The 21,882-nt window shown below is 37.7% G+C and overlaps 1 protein-coding gene across 1 annotated transcript; it reads right to left on the bottom strand.

The window, feature by feature from the left end:
* Nucleotides 1-9,909: 9,909 nt before the first annotated feature.
* Nucleotides 9,910-19,179, bottom strand: CSTA (cystatin A). The gene is made up of 3 exons (XM_016148087.2): nucleotides 19,020-19,179; nucleotides 13,007-13,108; nucleotides 9,910-10,114 (listed from the first exon to the last, which is right to left on the bottom strand). Exons 1-3 carry the CDS (start codon nucleotides 19,083-19,085, stop codon nucleotides 9,986-9,988), a joined length of 297 nt encoding a protein of 98 aa, XP_016003573.2. The 5' UTR covers nucleotides 19,086-19,179; the 3' UTR covers nucleotides 9,910-9,985.
* Nucleotides 19,180-21,882: the final 2,703 nt, after the last annotated feature.

The raw sequence follows: 21,882 nt of genomic DNA on the forward strand, positions 1-21,882 counted from the left end.
AGGAGGGGTTGCACGTTAGGATTCAAATGAGTCTGTAAAAAACTGTAATATCAAGATTTGGCCATTGCAAAAAAGCACTTTCTAGTTTAGGATAATTGGATTAGTTTCCGACTGCTGCCTAACAAATTACCACAATTTAGCAGTTTACCCGTTTATTATTTTACAGTTTTGTAGGTCAGAAGTCAAGTTGTCAGCCAGGCTAGGCCTTTGTCTGGAGTCTCTAGGGGAAGACTTTGCTTCCAGCCACCTTCAATTTGTTGACTAAATTCATATTCTCGTGCTATGTGAGACTGAAGTCCCCATTTTCTTGCTAGGTGTCATGGGCCACTTTAAGCTCTTAGAAGCCACCCACAATCCTTGTTCTCTCTTTAAGCTAAGCAACAGTAAAATGAATCCTTTCCATTCTTGGAATATGACTTCTATTTTGCTATCAGCCATACAAATTGCTTTTAAAGGGCTTGTGATTAGCCTAAGCCTACCATGATAATCTTCATTAACTCAGAGTCAGCTGATTATAACCTTAATTACATCTGCAAATCCCTTTTGCCAGGTAATGTAACATCACAGATATAATGTCTCACATTCATAGTCTGAAGGGTTAGAGTGGGACATCTTGGAGAGCCATTTTAGGATTCTGCCTACCATGATTTATACATAAGCCACTTGCCTCTGGCACATTTGGATTGGCCAACTGGGTCGCGAATAGGCCTGTGTGTTCAGTATGTTGACTGTCAGATTGTGCACTTGGAAGTGAACAAAATATAGTGCTTGCCATTCTTTCAGTAAAACTACTGAGCACTTGCTATAGGTCAGATACCATATTAGTTGTTGGGGATATTGATAAGCAAGACCTATTTCTGCAGAGATTATAATGTAGTCTCAACGAGAAAAATTTTCTATGGCTGGCAGTAAAAATTTTTGATAGGGCTTACCTATTAATGAATGGTGCCTGATAAAGTCGATGTTTAATAATTGGATGAGTAAATAGCAAGAATAAAAATAAGACTCAACAAAGATCTTCCTGATGCTCAGGAGGGATTCAGAAACAGAGTCCTTGGAAAGGATTCATAACAGCCATACCACAATTTTGGGTCTGCTAAAATACTAGCTACCTCATCCAATTAGGCTACTATGCCTGAATCATTCCAATGTAACAAAGTGTGCGGTTATAGCAATGTGGAGTGACTTAGTATAAATAAATAGTATGTTTCATTTGTGATGAATGGCATTTAAAACCTCAGGTATGAAGAAGGATGGTGAATTGCTCTTGAAAGTTTATTTGCCTGCTGAAACAAAGTCTTGTACGTAATGGTTGCCTTAACAATTTGATTTTTTTTTTTCTTGAAGAATAGGCAGGAGTTAGCAAAAAAAGGGAAAGAAACAATGTAAAAGTTCAAAGATGAGTTTGGCCCATCCTTGGCAAGACAGAAGATAGCCGTAGAAGAAACACTAATAATAATCAATTTGTAAATTTTAACATTTGAATGCCTTCCATATTCTAGACACTGCTAATATATCACTGAGCAAACATAAAAATACCTGCTCTTAAAGAGCTTACAGGTAGTGAAGGGAGATAGATAATAGTAAATAAATAAATTCTGTGGTGGACTAGAAGGTGATGTTCCATGCCAAAAAAAAAAAAAAAAAAATGGAGGAATTAACAATGGAGAGTGGAGAATGGGTTGCAAATGACTGTTTTCAGCTGATTAGAGAATATTATAATGCCCTTTCCTTTGAAAAGCTGGTATAAGTACAGACTGAAATATACTAAAATGTTCAGTAATAAAAAGGAAGTTTTCTAATAAGCAATTTTCTTTTTTTAAGTTGTGATCCAAAGATACCACTTTGAGAAATAAAGCAATAATGTAACCAGTGCTACAGCAATAGTCTCTATTTCTGTGCCACTACCTACTTAAGACTGTCTAGGAATACTGTAAACTGAAAGATTAGTCAAATGTGTGGTCTTTCAAATGAAGAAAAATGAGTATTCTGCCTAGAGTAAGGTTATCTAATCAAATATGTTAGAGATTATGTAGTTACTAATGCTTTCTGTGTGTACTTTGCCTTATAGCTAACCTTGATTGACTCTTTTAAAAAAAAAAGTTAACCATGAGCTCTGAAGAATAAAGAGAATAGTCAAAAAGTGATTACACCTGATAGGGGCAGCATTTCTAGAAGAAACCTAATTTACCCAATAGCATTATGTTGGACAAGAAACTCAAAACATTAGTAAGAGTTTTAAGCACTTCTTTCAACAAGCCTTTCCTGACCTCTTAAATTAGGGGGAATAAACCCTACACAAATTAGATGTCCCTTTCATATAAATGTATGAAAAACACCTCTTATTATTTTTATTACACTGTTTGTTTGCTAGTTTGCCTCTCCCTGGCCAGATTTTGAGGACTGGCGCTGTGATTCTCAATGCATGGTCTAGATAAGCTTGAGACACTGATAGTTCTTTTTCCTATATCCATTTTCCCCTTCCTGACCAACAGAATCCTGATTTTGTCGAGCTCCCCTTGCAGCCCCAGTTAGCAGTGAGACAGTTTTGGCCAGTACAACAGAAGCAGAAGACTGCTGGGGGCATATCTGAGAAACTTTCCTCATAAAGTCATTGTTCCTTCTTTCTACCAGGAGTATGTTTAGGGTAGCTAGAAGTGACAAGGTTGAAGACTATTTGCCTGCGTGGTGACAAGATAAAAGCCACATATTAAGGATGGCCGGATCCTAGATGGAAGAAAGTGGACTCTAGGCGGCATTGTGGGTTCCTGTTGAGTCCCAGGCTGTATCTCCAAACTTAGTATGTTTAGGGTAGCTAGAAGTGACAAGGTTGAAGACTATTTGCCTGCGTGGTGACAAGATAAAAGCCACATATTAAGGATGGCCGGATCCTAGATGGAAGAAAGTGGACTCTAGGCGGCATTGTGGGTTCCTGTTGAATCCCAGGCTGTATCTCCAAACTTAGTATTAAGTGAGGGCAGAGATTTTTATCTGTTCACTCAGGGATGTAACAGGAATGGTTAATCTATTTGGTTAAGTCTCTATATTTAAGATTCTGTTCCATGCAGCTAAAGGCCTCTCATAGGTTATACAATGTTCAAATATTTGTTCAATGAATGAAGAATATGCTACTAATAACTCATTTTCTCACCGCTTACTACAAATTAGGCACCATTGTAAGTGTTTGATGTGATTTGGGAGACGCACCTTGGAAGATTCTAACAAGGAAAGGCTAAGGGCTATCCGAAGGAACAGCCAGAAGTCTGTGAAAATTGGGGAAACTTCATCTCACTTCCCTAAGAAGGAAGACTTGGCATTGACATGTCTCTCATCCAGGACCTATATCCACTACTTGGTTCCTAAGGACTGGGGTCAGATCTCATTCAAATATTTTAACATGAAAATGCAGTTCTCTCTTTGCTCAGTTGTTCAACCCACATTAAATCTTTGTCTCCCCCTAATCGATCATGCCTTACTTCTCCAAGGACAAAGTATTCCTTTCTGTCTGTCCATCCATTTGTCAATCCATCTAAATACTTATCATGAGGATTAGATACCTGCCACACCAGATCCCTTTCTAGGGAAGATTTTTTTGGTCCACAACTCCTGCTGAAAGAGCAACCCTTGGTAGCCCACTTCACACTATCCTCTTTAGACCAGGGCTGGGCAACTGCCCCCCAAACTGCCAAAGCTTAAGTTGGCCAATGTTCTGTGTCATGTCCTGGAGCAAAAAGGTGATCTGGACAATCAAATTCTTCAAGGCTTTGAACTGAGAAGTATTGAGAGAATGATGTATGTAGTTAGCAGCGCGAGGCGAGGCTTGAAGGAGAGTGATGATGGGATACAATAGGCATTATGATAGTCCAACATTCTGAGAAAGCAGGAGCTGTGAGGATGTACAGCATGAGGCAGAGAGAAGTTAAAAAGACTAGAAGAGAGAATGCCAGCTCGAGCTGACGGAAGAGTGGACACAGAAACGCAGACAGCTGCTTGGAGAATAGCTGAGACCGTTAATGACGGAGCCCTAGAGTAAAAACCTACCACTACAGCCCCTCAGTACTTAGAGCTGCCTTGGATTCTGGTTCTGGCTGTGAGACCTGGTTTTGTATGAGTCCCTCTTCCCCATGAGGCCTGGTTGCTTGGCATTTCCTAGATTCCCATCCAAGCAGATACATCTTTATGATAAATTCCTGCATTACACAAAAGAAATTAAATTATGTTGAACCAAAGGAGCCTACCAAGAACATTTCCAGTGAGTCAGATGGCTGAGCATTATCTCCATGTTTAAACAATCCATTGACATTAAGGCATTTTTTTTTTCTCATCCAATTCTTTTTCACATTGTTTAGCGCACCAGGGATGTGTTTGGACACCTTCCTGGGACACATTCACTATGTCTGAAGTATAAGTCCCAGCAAGGGAAGCCTCAGATGCCTCCAGGGTCCAGGAAGAGTCTTTGGCCTTCTCCTAAATAAGAAACCAGGCAGAGAATGATCGATCCACTCAGGTAAGTGGCGAAACCTATTTCCCAAGATAATCAAGTAGGCATTGCCTACAACCCTGTGCAGAATTTGTCCTCTGAGTGTTCACTTGGCCCGATTCTAGTCATTTAAACACATACGGAGTATTCTGCGACTGCCTGATAGACAGCAGGGTTGGGTGCCTAGCAAGGCAACAGTGCATTCTCTGTCTCTCTCTTTAGGGTTAGACAAAATAATTTTTGTAACGAAGTACAAATTCTTGCTCTTAGATTCAATTTCAGATTTGGTGGGGGAAATGCTTTAGAAATGTATATTTTTTTCCCTTTGGTTGCAATAGTGCTAAGGGAAGTCAGAGCTGTAGTGGAGAAACATGCTCCTTCATTTGGATTAGCCCTAAATGGCCAACCATTTTTGAAAACTCTTTTCATCAATGGTTTATCTAGTTGTAAATCTGTTTCCTATGTTTTACTCTTGGGATTCCAGCAATTCTTGGGGAATAAGTCTAATTGTTCAAATATCTTTTTTTTTTTTTAAAGCCAGTCCCTTTTAAAAAGGCATCTTCTAGGTTAAAATTGTTTTTAAACTATTCTAGATTTTTACTTTTTAGCCACTTTGTAATTTATTGTGGTATATATGAAATGTGGATTCAAATGATTATCTCCTCCCAAAATGTAAATTTTCAACAGCATTTAATAAAAAATTACTTTCACACTGTTTTTATTTTACCTGCCTTAAACAGATTTGGTTTACATTTCTGACATATATATTTTTTTCTGTTCCCATCATCTATTCTGTTTTATACTCTCAGTGAAATATTTTGAAAGAATTTTTTTAACTTTGAAATATATTTTCAATTCCATGTGGGCAAGTATTTCCATTAAGTCTGTTTCCTTTTTCCTTTAAATCACAATGGTACAGCTGGCATTAGAATCACCTGGCCTCTTTCCCAGAGATTCTTGTTTAATTGATCTCAAGTGCAACTCCAACCTGGATTTTTAAAAATCTACATTAAGCTATTCTAATACGTAGGCAAGATTTAAAATCGCTGCACACATTGCTTGATTTTCTTTCCTATTTATTCCTACTTGTTATTGTGTGCTCTTTAACTTGAAGTCTGCCTAACCAGCTACAGGATGTATTTATCCATTTATTCAAGTCTTCTATTTCTGACAGTGAAGTGCTATACTTGTCTTTGTATAGGTTCTGTATGTCCCTTATTAATTAATTCTTAAACAGGTGAAGTATTCAGACTCTCTATACCCAAATCAGGATAAAGTAAAAATAAATCTGATCAAGCAAATTATGGAGCTTGTATTTCTTTGACTGGCTGCTATGTGTATACACCTATAGGTATTTGTGTCCGTGTCTGTGTTTCTCTGAAAAGCATTCTTGTTATCATTGCACCAGTGGGGTCATCTCTGGAAGTCTCTATCACTAGGAGCCATATGTCGTTAATGCCAGCAGGCCAGTGGAGGGTTTTTAGTTTACTTATTGAACGAAATGTCTATGTGCTAGGTGCTGAAGGCAGATGAATAGGACAATTTCATTTAGAGTTGGCAGTGGTTATTATAAAACATCACTATTTCAAGCTCCCACTAGCTTATCTCCTTCAGGGGTCAGAAGAGTTGAGCAAATAAATTCTGAGCTTGTGTTAGTAGAGTAGAGGGATTAAAAGCATTAATCCTCGAGGCAGACAACCTGGAATCATATCCTCACTTTATTAACTAGCCATGAAGCCTTGGGCAAGTATCTTTACCTCTCTACACTCCTATTTCTGTAAAAAGAGGGTAATAACAATATTTACACCTCATAAGGTTGTTACGGGAATTAAATCAGTGATATGCATAGAGTCTTTAGAACCCTATCTGGCATATAATTAGCACTTAATATACACTATTATTATCATTATTTGGGGACAGAGGGATTAGCAAGTGACACTAGTAGGGTGGTGAGCAGAGTGCAGAACACAGAGGGAGACGTTATTTAGGGCATCTTTAAAACAGGTTTCCTCTTCTCTTTCCCCCTTCCCCTTTCCTTTCTCCATCCTTTTTGTTCTCTTCCCCTCTCTTCCATTCTTCTTCCCATCTCCTTCCTAAACAATTCAGTACAAAATCCATTAGGTAGGGACAAGGAAGGGATACTATGAACAATTGTATGCCAATAAATTAGATAATATAGATGAAATGGACAAATTATTAGAAAGACATTACCAAAACCAACTCAAGAAGAAATAGTCAATTTAAGTAGACCTATAACAAGTGAAGAGATCAAATTAGTAATCAAAAACTTCCCATGAAGAAAAGCCCAGGCCCATATGGCTTCACTACTGAATTCTACTAAACATTTAAAGAAGAATTAATATCAATTCTACACAAAGTCTTCCAAAAAATAGAAAAGGGAGGAACACTTTCTATGAGACCTAGATACCGAAACCAAACAAAAACATCACAAGAAAACAGACCGATATCTCTTATGAACATGGATACAAAAATCCCTAACAAAACACTAGCAAATCAAATTTAGTACAAAAAAGAGATTCATTCTAGGAATGCAAGGTCGGTTTATAATCTCCAAATCAATTAATGTTTAATGTAATATACTGTATCAATAGACTAAAAAACAAAAATACATGATTATCTCAATAGGTACAGAAAATTTCTTTTGACAAAATCCAATGTCCTTTCCTGATAAAAAATACTCAAGCAACTAGAAGAGAATTTCCTCGACTTGATAAAGAGCATCTACAAAAATTCCATTGCTAGCATAATACTCAATAGCAAAAAACTGGATGCTTTCCCCCTAAGATCAGGAACAAGACAAGGATATCCACTCTTACCACTTCTATTTAACTTTGTACTGGAAAGGAAGAAATAAAACTCTCTCTCTTTGCAGATGACATGATCTTGTAATATTTGAAAATCCTAAGGAATCTACCAGCATGCAACTTCAGCAAGATCGAAGAATACAAGACCAATATACAGAAATCAATCGTATTTCTAGACATATGTAGTTAGCCAGCCAAAATGAAATTAGAAAACAATTCCATTTATAATAGCATCCATAAGAATAAATTACTAGGAATACATTTAACAAAAGAAGTACAAAACTTAAACTCTGAAGACTATTAAAAATTGTTCAGAGAACCTGTAGAAGATATAAATAACTGGGAAAACATTCCATGTTCATGGATTGGAAAGTTTAATATTGTCAAGAAGACTCTACTCCACAAACTGATCTACAGATTCGAAACAATCGCTATCAGAATCCTGACTGACTTCTTTGTCGAAATTTATAAGCTAATTCTAAAATTTATATGGAATTGCAAAGGATCCAGAAGAGAACAAAGACATTCGTGAAATAGAAGGAAAAAGTTGGAGGACTCACACTTGTTGATTTTAAAACTTTCTACAAAGCAACAATAGTCGAGAAAGTGTGAAACTGGCATAAGGATAGACACGTAAATTAATGGACTAGAATTGAGAGTCTAGAAATGAAGTGATGTGCCTATGATCAACTGGTTTTGACAAGGGAGCCAAGACAATACAATGTAGGGAAGAATAGTCTTTTTAATAAATGGTGCTGGAAAAACTAAGAAAGCCATGTAGAAAAGAATGAAATTGGATCCTTACCTCATGTATTTATAAAAATTAATTCAAAAGGGACCAAAGACCTAAACATAAAAGCTAAAATTACACGACTTTTAGAAGAAAACATAGGAGTAAATTATCCTGGGCTTGGTTTTGGCAAAGGATCCTTAGATCTGACACCACAAGGAACAAAAGAGAAAAGAGATTATCATCAAAATTAAAAACTTTTGTTTTTCAATGGACACCATCAAGAAGTGAAAAGACAACCAGGAAATAGGAAAAAATATTTGCAAATCAAGTATCTGATCAGGAACTTGTATGCAGAATACACAAAGAACTCTTACACCTCAATAAAAAAAGACAAATAGCCCAATTAAAAAATGGGCAAAGGATCTGAATAGACATTTCTCCAAGGAAAATATGCAAATAGATAATAAGCTCATGCAAAGATGCTTGACATCATTAATCATCAGGGAAATGCCAATCAAAACCACAATAAGATAATGCTCCACACCCATTAGGATGACTAGTTTCAAAAAGTCAGGTAATAACAAAAGTTCATGAGGATGTGTGGAAATCCAAACTCTCATATGCTGCAGTGGAAATGTAAAATGGTGCAGCTGCTTTGGAAAACAGCCTGTAATTTCCCTGAACAATTAAACAATGAGTTACCATGTGAACCAGCATCTACACTCTTAGATATATTACCCAAGAGAAATGGAAACATATGTATACACAAAAACTTGTACACAAATGTTTATAGCACCATTGTTCATAATAGTCAAAAGGTGTAATCAACTCAAACAAAAATGTAGCATATCCATAAAATGGACTGCTAGTTGGCCATAAAGCAGAATATTGGTACATGCTACAATATGGATGAAATTTGAAAACATTTTACTAAGTGAAAGAAGCCAGTTACAAAAGACCATATGATTCCATATATACGAAATGTCTAGAATAGGTAAATCTATAGAGACAGAAAGTAAGTAAATTAGTGGTTGCTCAGGTGTGGTAGTGTGGAGGATGACAGTGGGTAATAGCTAAAGGGTATGGAGTTTGTTTTGAAGGTGATGAAAATGTCTAAAACTGGCTATAGTGATTGTTGCACACATTTTTGAATATACCAAAAATCATTGCATTGTGTATGTAATTGGGCGAATTGTATAGCATGTAAATTATATCTCGATAAAGGTATTAACAAAGGAAAGCGGCAATTAAATGAAACATGGTTTTGGACTAGATCTTTTTGCAATAAAGGACACTTTGGGGATGACTAGGGAAATTTGAATGTTGTCTGCAGATCAGATACTAGCAAATGTATCAATATTAATTTCTTGATTTTAATGATTGTATTTCATTTATTCTGGAGAATATATATATATATTTTTTGTCTGTAGGAAAATGCAAACCGAAGTATTTATTGGTGATGGGGAATAACTGTTGGTAATTTACTCTCAAATGTTCAGGAAAAAAATATTTTTTGTAACTTATGTGTAAATTTGAGATTGTTTCAAAATATAATTATATTTTGTGAAATGCAAGATTTAAATTTGAAATGCGAGCGTGGAAATGGAACGTTGGATTCTCAGCAACCACAGGGCACTTATGGCCCACCACGTAGCCTGCCCATGGTGGACGTGGGGCAGTGGTGGTATTATCCTTTAGCCAGTTTCATTAGGCCTAACTAATTTTCACAAGATTTCCAATTGACATCAGTTTGTATGGAATTTCTATTCTAAAGTAGTAACATTGATTTCGAGAAAAAATGTAATTAATACAAGAGACAAATAGTTGAAGTAATTAATTTATTTAAAAAGTTTATTTAAAAGTTTCTTTCTTGATAGTTGCATTTATTAGCAGGAATCATTAATCGATAGCCAAGGAAAGGACTCAGACCACTTTTAGGACATGCCACTAAAAGCCCGTCAGCTCATCCTCCCTGCTTTTGTCAGTCTGGTAACCAGTAAGTGTCAAAGGCTGATTTTCTTGAGGAAGCGCTTTGAATATTTTCAGGTGAACATAATTATTATGACCTACTCGTACCTGAGAGATAAAAAAAGAAAGAGAAAAAAGAAAAAGATTCATTCGCATGGATCTATGACAAGTGAAACATCTACAAACTTCTGAAGATTTCACTGAAAAAAGCTTTTCTGGAACAGCATTCCTATACCACCATTCTTAGACCCTTGTTTTTCATAAATCTATCCTCTTATTTTATGAGAGAAAGGGCAGGCTAAAGCCATGGTAAGAGGCATAGGGCCTAGGTTTATTTTATTTTATATTTTCCTATAATTCGGACACAAATGGAAGTCCAGATTTGCACTTCACTTTCAAAGATGCATAGAGCAAGAAGGAAACAAGTGACAGCCCTTTTGGTTATTCTGACTCCCAAATTGGGACACTTGATTTGCCTCATGGTTTAAGAAGGGAGAGGAAACTCAGAATTGTCCTAGAAAATTTGAGATTGTGGTTCGCATATCTAGATTAGAATCTACTTTATAAGTGTTCGCTGGTAGGACAAAGCAGGGCCCAGAGAACGGGCAATCTGGTCTCTCTTCTAAAGCAAAGAGACATTGCTGGGTATGAAGATTGAAATGGTAGTTTGGGCATGAATCGTAGACCTAGAAAATCATGGTAAGAATTTGCACTGTTGTTCTTGGTTGAGACAATGACAATTTTGTCTTCGAATAATATTTATTGTGCTCTGATGTCCCTTCCTAACCTAATTTCAATGAATTCCATTTATCAAATATTTACTATGAATCTGACACTCTGATGAACATTTTACATATCTTTTATAGGTAGAAGCAGATTAAGAGAGATTAAATAATTTTCTGTAGATCTCTCAGCTAATAAGTGACAGAGCCAAAATTTAAATCCAGGCTCTAATATCTATGCTTTTTTTCACTGTATGGCATAACCTTTTAAAAGCATTTATTCTGTGTTTGGAAGAGAGCACCAGCCTCTGCATACATTATTAGAGGCGGCACAGCCAACAGTGAATTGTCAGACTACCTGGGTTTAAATCCTGACTCTGCTTTTATAGTTGTGTGACCTTTGTTAGTTACCTCAGCTCCCTGGGACTCAATCAACTCATCTGTAACAAGGGAAATGGGCGTACTTGTGTTGCAGATTTGTTAAGAGGATTAAATGCGACAATACATGCCTGGCTCTTAGAACAGTGCCTGGCACATTTTTAGGTGCTCGGTAAATTTCCAGTTCACGCAATACCCTGTAGAGTAGGTTATTATCTGCATTGTGGAAATAAGGGAATGAAGGCTCAGAAAAGATGAGGAGCTACCATCACACAGGTTTTGACAAGTGGAACAAGGCAAGCAAGTGTTCCGACCCAAGACTGTCCAACACCAAAGTCTGCAATCCTTCCTTTTTACCACCTGCCTCTGGATAGGTACTTGAGAAAGAGCAGAGATGGTCCCATCACTGGCAAGACCTTAAATCTAAAGTGGCTCAGAGCAAAGCGAATGACAGGTAGACCAACAGGAAGTACTGAGGGAGCTGGGGTCATTGGCTATGATCCAGTAGCAGAAGGAAGGAGACAGAGGGAGGAAGGGTTGGAGGGGGAGAAAAACGAAGAGGAAGGAAGAAAAAGGAAGAGAAGGAAAGGGAAGAGACAGTGGTTAAGACTGGGCAGGTGATCTGGAAGAAATTTTCAAGATAGTTTTCTGATGAGCTTTTTAAGAAATGCATTAGCTAATTAATATGTGAAAGTTATACACTTGAGCTAATCATAAATTATTAAAATAATGATCCCAATTTTAATGGAACATTTCTTTTCTTTGAACAAAATCACCTTTTAGTTGGAAAACATTCTTTCCTAGCTATGAAGGTAGCACTGAGAAAGGAGGAAACAATGCCATTGCTTTCTGAGCCCAAGGCAAGCTCTCCTCCCTGCCCCACCCCCCAGCACCTGGCATATTTTAGGAGCTCAAATCTGGTAGAACTGGGCTGATCCATTTACATAACCTAGTATCGTAATTTTCTCATGCTGAGCTGGTTAGCACCACTTATTTTTTTATTATTATTATTATTATTATTATTATTATTATTTTTGCTAAAAAAATTTATATCTTAAATAGTTAGTTGTTTGTTAAAGAAAAGTTAGCCAGACTGTGCCCTGGTCAAACAATTTAGTAAAGATTAAGTACAACAGATGTTTGAATGTCCGTTGTTATTATTTATTAAATCAGAATTATCATCTTCTCAATACAAAAGGACAAAAGTGGCTTCCAAATATCTATGGTTGACTTGTTGACTAGGTTCCCCCTCGACAACTATACAAGTTTTTTCTTAAATTAGAACTGGATCAATGTATCATTTAAATTTTTGATGTAAGTATAAAATTAATTTAAAATATTTTTAGTGCTCCACCGCATTGAACTACACCTACAGTGCCACAGGTTGAATGCATTTATTTGATTTGTAAAAATTATTTAAATTTTCTTAATCAAAATGCTATGTAAAGGGAAAAAGTGGTTTAAATTATTTTCCTAGCTAATGTTTCAAATTATTCCTTAAATCTACTTAATTTAGATGTGTAGAATCATAAAATTTTGAGGTAGAACAGCCTTCAAGACAGCATCTGGTCCAGCCCAGGCCTTCAAGCTCCCCCTTCACATAAGAAACTGCCACAATCACAACCTAAACATAATCTGAGCTTTTATGAAATCTTTTTCTATACGATTTCTGGAAATTAAGAATTATTAGAAGGCGGCGTTCTAAATTAACAAGAAAAAGATGTAAATATAATATCATCTGCTAAATTTGAGAGTCTACCACTTGGGAAGTATGCTAGATAGACATCTTAATTTAGGACAAGGACAAGGAACAAATCATATGGTAAAGGTGACAGTTCAGAACATCACATAATGTGACAAATATAATGTCTTAGTGCCAAAGCAGATGTTGAACTCTAACCTTAATGTAGTAATTTGTTCCAGCAACCACTTGAGTTTTGTATTCTACAACTTTGAATTCTTCATAAGTCTCATTTGTTTTTTCTTCAAGCTGCGGTTTAACCTTAAGAAAAGAAAGGAAGAAACGAATTATCAAAGCTATAATAGACTCCATTTATGTGATTTACAAATCTTGGGACTTTATTTTCTTAAAAGTGCCCAAAGATGATAATGAGATCTATGAACTATTTTCAGTTTTTCAAAGAAAACACTTACCTTTAATAAGTTTTCATGAACTAACTAAAATATTAAATTTTGTTGCTTCGGGCTGATTTATAATCAACTCAGTGTGATAAATGGTAGTATGGCTATATGGTAATGTTTTGACTGGTAGAGAGCAATAATTACTACTTCATTAAAAATTTTCTATTTTGAAATAATTTCGGATCCAAAATTGCAGAAATAATATCATATATCTCAAGATCCTTAATCACCTTTGCAAGTCCCTTTGCATGTAGGGTAACATATTTATAGGCTTCGGGGATTAGGATGTGGATGTCTCTGGAGGGCCATATTCTGTCCACCACAGAGGGATATAAGCATAGGTAGCAGCATTCTTGAACTATGGATAATAAGGGAGTAGGGAATCTCAAATTCAATATGTAAACTTACGAATCCACTGGTTTTCAGTGTAGGTCCTTCGTTCCTACTCTCAACTGGGCCTAATGTGCCAGTGTGCATTATGGTCTCTGACTTAATTTCTGCTAAGAGTAAAGCTCCAGTCTCTGCCCTGGTGGAGGACAGGTAATATAGCTTGTCTTTCCAGGTGGAGGATAGTGAGAGAGAAGAATCTGGGGGCAGTCTTGACTGTCCTAATACAACTCTCCCATCAATTCTCCTGGTTTTAGCCCCATATCTCTCATCTTCCTAAGTTTCTGACGTTGCTAGCGCTTGAGGCATTTTGGAGTTCTGCAGCCTAAATCTTCTGGCTTCTGCCTCAGACATTCCCCTCTGTGGCTGAGGCTCTGTCCAGATGGCTCAGTCATTTCCCAAAGTTCATCTGTTTCCCAGCTTCCAAGTTTTGTAGACATCTCTGACATGGTGTTCGCCTATCCCCTGTTGTCTTTTATCTGTGGGTTTGCACCCTTCCCGCCCCCCAAATCCTTTTCTATCATTTAGAGGGAAAAGGACATAAATGTGAGTGTTTGATACACCTTGTTTATTGGGAAGTTGTGGGCCTGCTCTGACCTTTGGTGAAGCCTTTTACGTGCATATACAGCTTCAGTGAGGCCATTCAGTCCATCCCATCAGTGGGCAAATATTTTGAATCCTTTTTTATTGGTGCCTCAGGTTGGGTACCGGAACTGTTCTCAGAGACACAGACATTTACAAAGTAGGCATTCCCAGACCACTTTGAGGGGCCAGAACTTTATGGACCACTACCCATTTCTCCTGCAGTCTTCAGAATAGATGGGAAGAATTGGATTGCTTTCTTGAGATGAGAAATGAAGCTCCAAGTGGAGAAAGTAAGAGGACAAATGGTGGGGCGGGGTGGGGGCGGAACAGATAGAAGAGGTAAAGTACAGGAGAGAGAGACAAGAAAAGTGAAGAGTGGAGAAGGAAGTCGAGTGAGGACAGGAGTTACTGTCCTCTTGCTGTCAGTGTCCTGACCCTTTTCGGACAACACTGGGTACCAGTCAAGTTAGGCGCTGAGTTGGAAAGGGTTAATCTCTACATTAAATCCAAAATTATCTATTTAATCTTCATTTTACAAGTGAGGAACCTGAGACTATGAGGAGAACATGACTGTTTAAGGTTGAAAAGTTAGTAATTATAGTTATTTAAAGTTTTTAATTCCCTTGCCTGATAAGTATCTGATTTATCTGTTGCAATTATCTGTATTCCTTCCAGTTTCCAGTCTTTTAGTCATGTTTTTACTCCCATATCAGAAGTTTCATATCTACCTATCCTAGAAATAGATCTAAATCTATAACCTTTCATTGTATCTATGCAGTCCACAAATCCAGAATTTTCCAGGAGAGAGTTAATTTCAAATATCCTGGTTTCTGTAAGTGTACTGGCACCTGTCAGTGTGTGCCCTGATTTCAGGCTCACTGTACAATCGTCCCTTGGAATCCTCAGGGGACTGGTTCCAGGACCCCCTGCAGGCATCCAAATTTGCAGATACTCAATTCCCTTATATAAACTGGCATGGTACAAAATTTGTATGTAACCTGTTTTTGTGTGTAGGCTACAGGAGGGTTTGCGTACACATACTTCATTCATGTGGGTTTGGCATAGGGTTTAACATGTGGCATATTTAAGTCCTGCTTTTTGAAACGTTCTGGGATTTTTTTTTTTTCCTGAATATTTTTGATCTACAGTTGGTTGAATCCACAGATGCGAAATCTGTGGATATGGAGAGATTACTGTACTTGTAACCTGTAGCCTTGCTCCCCCTTTCCAGTAAAACAGATTTGTATTATTCTAATGTTGGGTTCTATGAACATGGGATGATGAGATTTAAGCCGAGGAGCAGGAAAAGGGACAGCATAGGAAGAAGCTGGACAGTGAAACCTTAAGTTTCAGAAGGCAGACTGATGCTGAAAGCCCTCCCCCAGGATAAATGCTAGGAGGGTGAAGGCCAGCTGGCAGTGGTGGTCGAGAGCCTGGTGGTAAATAGACAGACCCGGAGCTGAACACAGTTGGTGCTCACCTTCCTCAGCTTGCCATGCATGGAGGTGGCTGAAGCGCTGGAAGAAACCATGTAGGTTTATTTCTTGAGCTCCAGCCAGGGAGAGGATGCTACCAGGGAGGAGCACTTGGTAGAATACATTTACCCCAGAGCTGCTCAAGCATTTCTTACGTCTGCAGAGCATGACTCTTGGAGAGCTGTTAGTTCTCTGGAATCTGAGGATTCCATCCACGCTGCACCACACACCCAAGTATTTCCCCTCTCTGTAATCATTCTGCAGATTCATTTGGACTATGTGTAATTTAGGAAACACTGGATAGAAGGATAATGGTGGCAACCTGGATAGGCCATATTTTGAGAAGTTTTACAGAGCTAGAAAGGAGAGTTTGAGTAGCAGTATGAAGTACATACAGTAGGGCTAATGAGAGGTGACCTGTGGACATTTGTCAACTATGGCTTGAGGCAGAGGGAAGTATGGGGCACACGGCGTGCAAGAATGATGGCACTTAGCAGGGGATAAGTAAATCAGGGTGGTCTTACACAGGATGACTGCAGTCTTCTAAGAGAGGAACTGAGACACTGGCTGGAGGGGCCGTGGAGATGAAAGAGACTGAAAAACCGAGGAGCGAGAGGAGTTTCTAGAAAAGGAGCTCTGGGTTTTCTAGAAAAGGATCAACAGGATAAGACTGAGAGGATATTCTGGCAGCCTCAGGTCCTACTGCGATTGTTTGCTGGCATGAATTCATAGATTTATAATGGGTGAGTTTTGCATCTTCCTTGAGCAAAGTTTTCTGAACCTGGAGCAGAAACTGAGGAGGAAGTGGTGGCAGTGGGAGTGATCTCTATTTGAGGATTGTTATGCTAGAACTCATGGGGTCATGGAAGTCTGGGGTGGAGGAGTGTAGGGATCCATGCGTCACAGGTCCAGTTTGGATAAGTGATCCAGTGGGCCTATGCGTGTTCTCTGAAAATGGGAGGGTGAGTGCCTGAAGGATTCTGGTGTGGTTGAATGGCAGGTTCTCTGGGTGTGGAGCAGTGGAAGAGGTGACTGATGAGGAGGTTGCAGGCAGAGAGTAGAACACAAATTTGTGCGTGAATGAGAGATATGACATGCTGGGGTGTGTCTCTAATGGTACGTGGATGGTGTGTTTGCGTGGTGTCCTGGCAGACAAAAATCATGATCTGTGCATATGCCAGGAATGGTATTCAGCAATCAGGTTTGACTTCAGGGGTGTGTGTGTGTGTGTGTGTGTGTGTGTACACACACCTGTGCATGTGTAGTGATAGCTCTTATTTATAAAAATAATTATTGACATAACAGCTTTTTTGTACATAAGCATAATCAGAATTCTCATCCAATGTGTGTGTGTGTGTGTGTGTGTGTGTTTAAAAATAAATTATTTAAGATAATAGATCAACAATAATGGCCCAGAAGCTTTTGCTGGTAGGGCTATTCATTTGGTCCTTAATTACATACATAATAGGTTTTCATGAATGGGGCACTATATAGCTCTTTATTTCCTTTTATGTATCTCTTATATCCAGTCTACTTTGTAAACTTTCATGAGGGCAGAGACTATCTAAATACCTTCTCTCCTATAACAATTCACATAGTACTGTATACATAATCAGTGTTTTCTGAATGAAGAGATTAGGGTTGTCTTCTCATGACAACTTGTCTCCCCAGATAGGAAAGAAGATAGAAGAGGGATATGGCAAAGATGCTCAACTAATACAGAAAATCTTGGAAGAGGAAGTTTTTTCTAGGTGTACTTTGGACCCACGTACCATTAGCATTCTTTAGTACATGATCCCACAATTATCATCCAGTCTCTGTTTTATTCAGAATGAGGAAACTTTTCTTCTGCCTGCAAAGGATTCAAGTCTTCTCATCCCCAAGCCCTTTGTTTAATCTTCTTCTCTTTCTGACCTCATTCAATATCCCTCTTTCATTCTGATATCAAATTCCTTTAATATGAAGTTATGGTTTTTCTTTAATGCTTTTCCCTCTCTGTGTGGTGTCCTCCCCACTCCAATCCTTCTCTCCCTAACAACATTCTTCCTTCAGTTGGCATTACACTAAGAAGCTCTCTGTAAGGACAGGTAAAACTGATAAACATAAGCTCCTCCAAGAATTCTTGCATTTTAACAGGTGACTTTTCAAAATAAAAATCCATCAAAAAAAAAAAAAAAAGAAAAAGAATAAAACCATAAGGTAAATGACAGAGGTGGTATTTCCTGAGACTACCTCAGATCATACCAGGTATGTGATTACCAACACCTACCCAATTCCTGGCCCTGCCTGGGGACCTAACTAATTCTATAATCTTGGAGAAGGTGTTGATTAAATGTCTTTACCTAAAATTGCTTATAGTAATACCTGCCTCCCGGAGTAGTTTGTGGGGACATAAATGATATAGTTGATATGACCTGACCGTGGTTTCTAAACTGTAAAGTGCTTTCTAAATTGACCATTCCTCTATCTTCTAACACTTAATTGGGGATTGTTCCCTAGGGGTCCCTCTTGTGAGAGAGGGAAGATAAATGATAATTGGGAGTTTAACACCAGAACAACTGAACTACCACACAGTAATTATTCACTTGAAAGGAAGGAGGTTTGGCAAACTCTAATGTCCTAAACCCATGATTATGAAAAACTACTTAATTGGAGATTGTTTTATGTGTTCCAGATAGTTTGACTTCCCTATTGGACTATAAACTCCTTGACGGCAGGTGCCATGTCTTTGTCTTTATGTATCTTCTACATTTAATATACTGATGGGCACCTAAGGAATATTGAAGAAAGGATTCATTGATATTCATTTCTCATATTGATTTAAATCTGAGGCTGGCTGCTAGCACAGAGAAGGCGAGTTTGCCACATGGTAATCTCTCTCACCCCACATGCTTCCCCATATTCCTGCCACTCTATAGTGGAAAAGGCAGGTGGTCAAAATCTGGAGATAGGCTAGTTTCTTAATCAAGGTGGTTATAAACCTCTTCGAATCTCAGTTTTATCATCTGAAAAATGGGCATGATGCCTTTCCTCCCTGCTCCTGGAGTTATAAAGATCAAATGAGAGGTTGAATGGAGGACAAGGTTTTTAAAACTGCAAAGCAACTTTCTGGGGTGAGGTAGCTGCTGTAAATACCTAGCTCTCATTCTACCTCTCAGAAAGGATGGAGCCTGAGATGAGCAGCAAGAAACATAATTTCAGTGTTCTGATTTTCATGTTCACACACACACACACACACACACACACACACACACACACACACACACGGCCAACCTAGGAACTAAGATTTTGGATAAACCCTTTTCGTGGGGCGCATTGACTCACCTCATTAGCAATCTCCTGGATTTCTGGAGTGGCAGGTTTGGCTTCAGTTAAACCTCCAGGCATCATTTTGGCTAATTGCTCCTTTGCTGGGCAGGATACTGGAACTGAAGTGATCAGGTTAGCGTGGAGACTCCAGTTTTTAAAGAGGATGTTACAAGCTCCGCCCATAAAATATTTTATTTTTCATGAGGAGCAAAAAGGGACAGGGAAAAAGACATGAGTCAAGTTTTCCTGCTTCCTCACTGGAATAGCTGACAGGAATTTGGAGGAGTGAGGAACTGGGGATGAGCAAAGGGGTCTTCAGCATGAGGAGTCATGCCATAGCAGGAGTCAAACTTCCCCGAGTTCTTTTTGGCAATGGTTTCATCCTGTTGCATCTGAAGTGTGAAATCTGAAGCCACGGCGAGAGTTTCCCAATGTTTTGAAACCTCTCACACAAAATTTTATTTTTAAGGAGTATTTATTAATAATGTCAAGGCCGATTGTTTAGAACTTACTTGACTTTATAAGGTAAAAGGGTCTATCTGGAGAACTGTGTGGATATTTGTATTTTACTTTCATTTACATTTCTAGAACTGTTTAAAGTACAGGAAAACGGCAAAGAATAAAAAACAAACACCTGTATTCCTATCACCCAAAATTAAAACTTTCAACCTTTTGTTGTATTGGCTTTCTATCTTTTCTTTTGTAGTTGTTATTAAGAAATAAAATATTACAGACCCCATGCCTACTCCCGCCCCCACCTTGCTGTCCATAGAGGAAACTACATTGGGAATTTGGTCTCCTTCTAGTCTGTTTTATACTTAGTGTGTTTTTAAAAATCTACCTAAATTGTATGCTAAATATTTTTTCTATATTATGCTTTTTTCTATTTAACATGTTTTTGAGTCGTTCCATGTTGATACACAGATCAAGCTAATTTATTTTCTTTAACTGCTATTCTAGGATAGATCTACTTATCATCTTTCTGTCTCTATCTCTCATCTATTCTCTCTAACTTCTATATGCTATCCCATATTTCACATACTTATTCCCCTATTGATAAAGATTTTTGTTGTTTCTAGTTTTTCACCCTCATAAACAATACTGCATCTTCCCCTTTTGGTACATGTGTGAGGGCTTCTTCAGGCAACTTCTCTAGAAGCAAAATTTCTGTTTCGTGTGAATATTTATTTGTATTATTTCATTCAATTTTTGGAATATGTAACACATACACGTAATAAAAGTGTTTGAAAGTAACAAAAGAGTTTACGATCTAAGGAATTCTTTACCTACTTTATTCCTCAGCTACCCTTCTACTTTCCAGAGACAACTACTGTCACCAGCTTCCTGTATCCTTCAGAGATATTCTTTTCACAAACAAATATATAAATAATTACACACATATACATATATATGCATATATTATTTTCTTTTATAAATGGTACAAATGGTGCCCTCTTACACAAATTTTATACACTTTGCTTTACTCTTAACAATATATTTTGGAGGTTGCTCTATATTATTAAATAGAAAGGTGCTTGCTTCATTTTTTTTTTTTTTTTTTACTGTTTGGCAGGTGCTTGACAAATTCTTGGATATAGGCCAATGTCTTGCTGGATAATCTAAAGGGTGCTATGCAGATGACTGTCCATGGAATGCCTTCACCCATGGATTGAGAAGAATGGCAAATGTGGATGACATGGTGCTCACTTAAGAGGTCACAATTTGTCTTAAGACTTTAGCTTAGCAATGGCCACAGATAATCCTTGACATCTTTCTGTGACTTTCCCAAGTCAGGTCTTCTCCTATCCAACCCATTTCTCTGTCCACCAACTAGTCCAAAGATCCTTTTCTCATCTCCCCAGTGGTCAGATGAAGAGTAAACAGCATACTTTCTGTTCTCTTTCTAGAGTCAATGCCCTGTTACTCTCAGGCATTTCCTCCTGAGGCTCAGTAATTTCTTTTAGAAGCAGAATCTGCCACAAAGCGAATATATGGCTTTTGTCTTTGCATTCTTATTGTAATATTCTAGTTCTCAAAATAGTATAGATCCCTCTGACTGACAGAGAAAGTCACATACAAGGAAGTACAGAAAAGAAAACCAAAACTGATATCTCTGTGTTAATTATTTATTTAATTAATTAAACACAATTAATTATATGCACATTTATTTTAAGAACCTTTTAGATTGCTCCATTAAATACTGTTGATTTTTTTTTTATTTTTATTATCAGTTATTCAGGCTATTTTTATGGAACTCAAGATGCTCATGTGTGTTATATATTTGTCTGTGAGCTCATCTTTCATGGGAATTACCTTTTATGTGTGATTTCCTTGGTGAAGGACTGGGTTGTAGGCTTTCTTATGGGGTGATTGTCTCTAATGGACCCTACAGAATGCATGGGTCCAAAACTAGGTCTTATTTTATGTTGGCTAAGGCTCTTGAATCATGAAGATACTAGAATTTGGGCCTATCTCTAGCTTCTGGTACAGACCTGGGGCTTTGTTAGCTAACTGTGCTTCCACTTATGATTGAGGAGACTGTATGAATACACTCACAATACATCCCATCATTTCCACTCCTAGGTATTTACCCAGTAGTAGTGTACACACAAACACTAATGTACAAATGTTCATAGCTGTATCATTCATAATAGCCTAAAATTAAAAATGATCCAAATGTACATCAACTGATGAATAGATTTAAAAAATTATGTATAATACCACAGAGTACTACTCAGTAATGAAAAAAAAAAACAAAGTCATCACACATGCAGTAGCATAATAACTTTGACTCAAAAACAAGTTGAAGTAAAAAGACATCAAGTAAAAGAAGTCAACACAAAAGATTATGTACTACATTATTTTGTTTACATGAAAC

Source organism: Rousettus aegyptiacus, unplaced genomic scaffold (assembly GCF_014176215.1).
Source record: "Rousettus aegyptiacus isolate mRouAeg1 unplaced genomic scaffold, mRouAeg1.p scaffold_m13_p_4, whole genome shotgun sequence".
Classification (NCBI taxonomy): domain Eukaryota; kingdom Metazoa; phylum Chordata; class Mammalia; order Chiroptera; family Pteropodidae; genus Rousettus; species Rousettus aegyptiacus.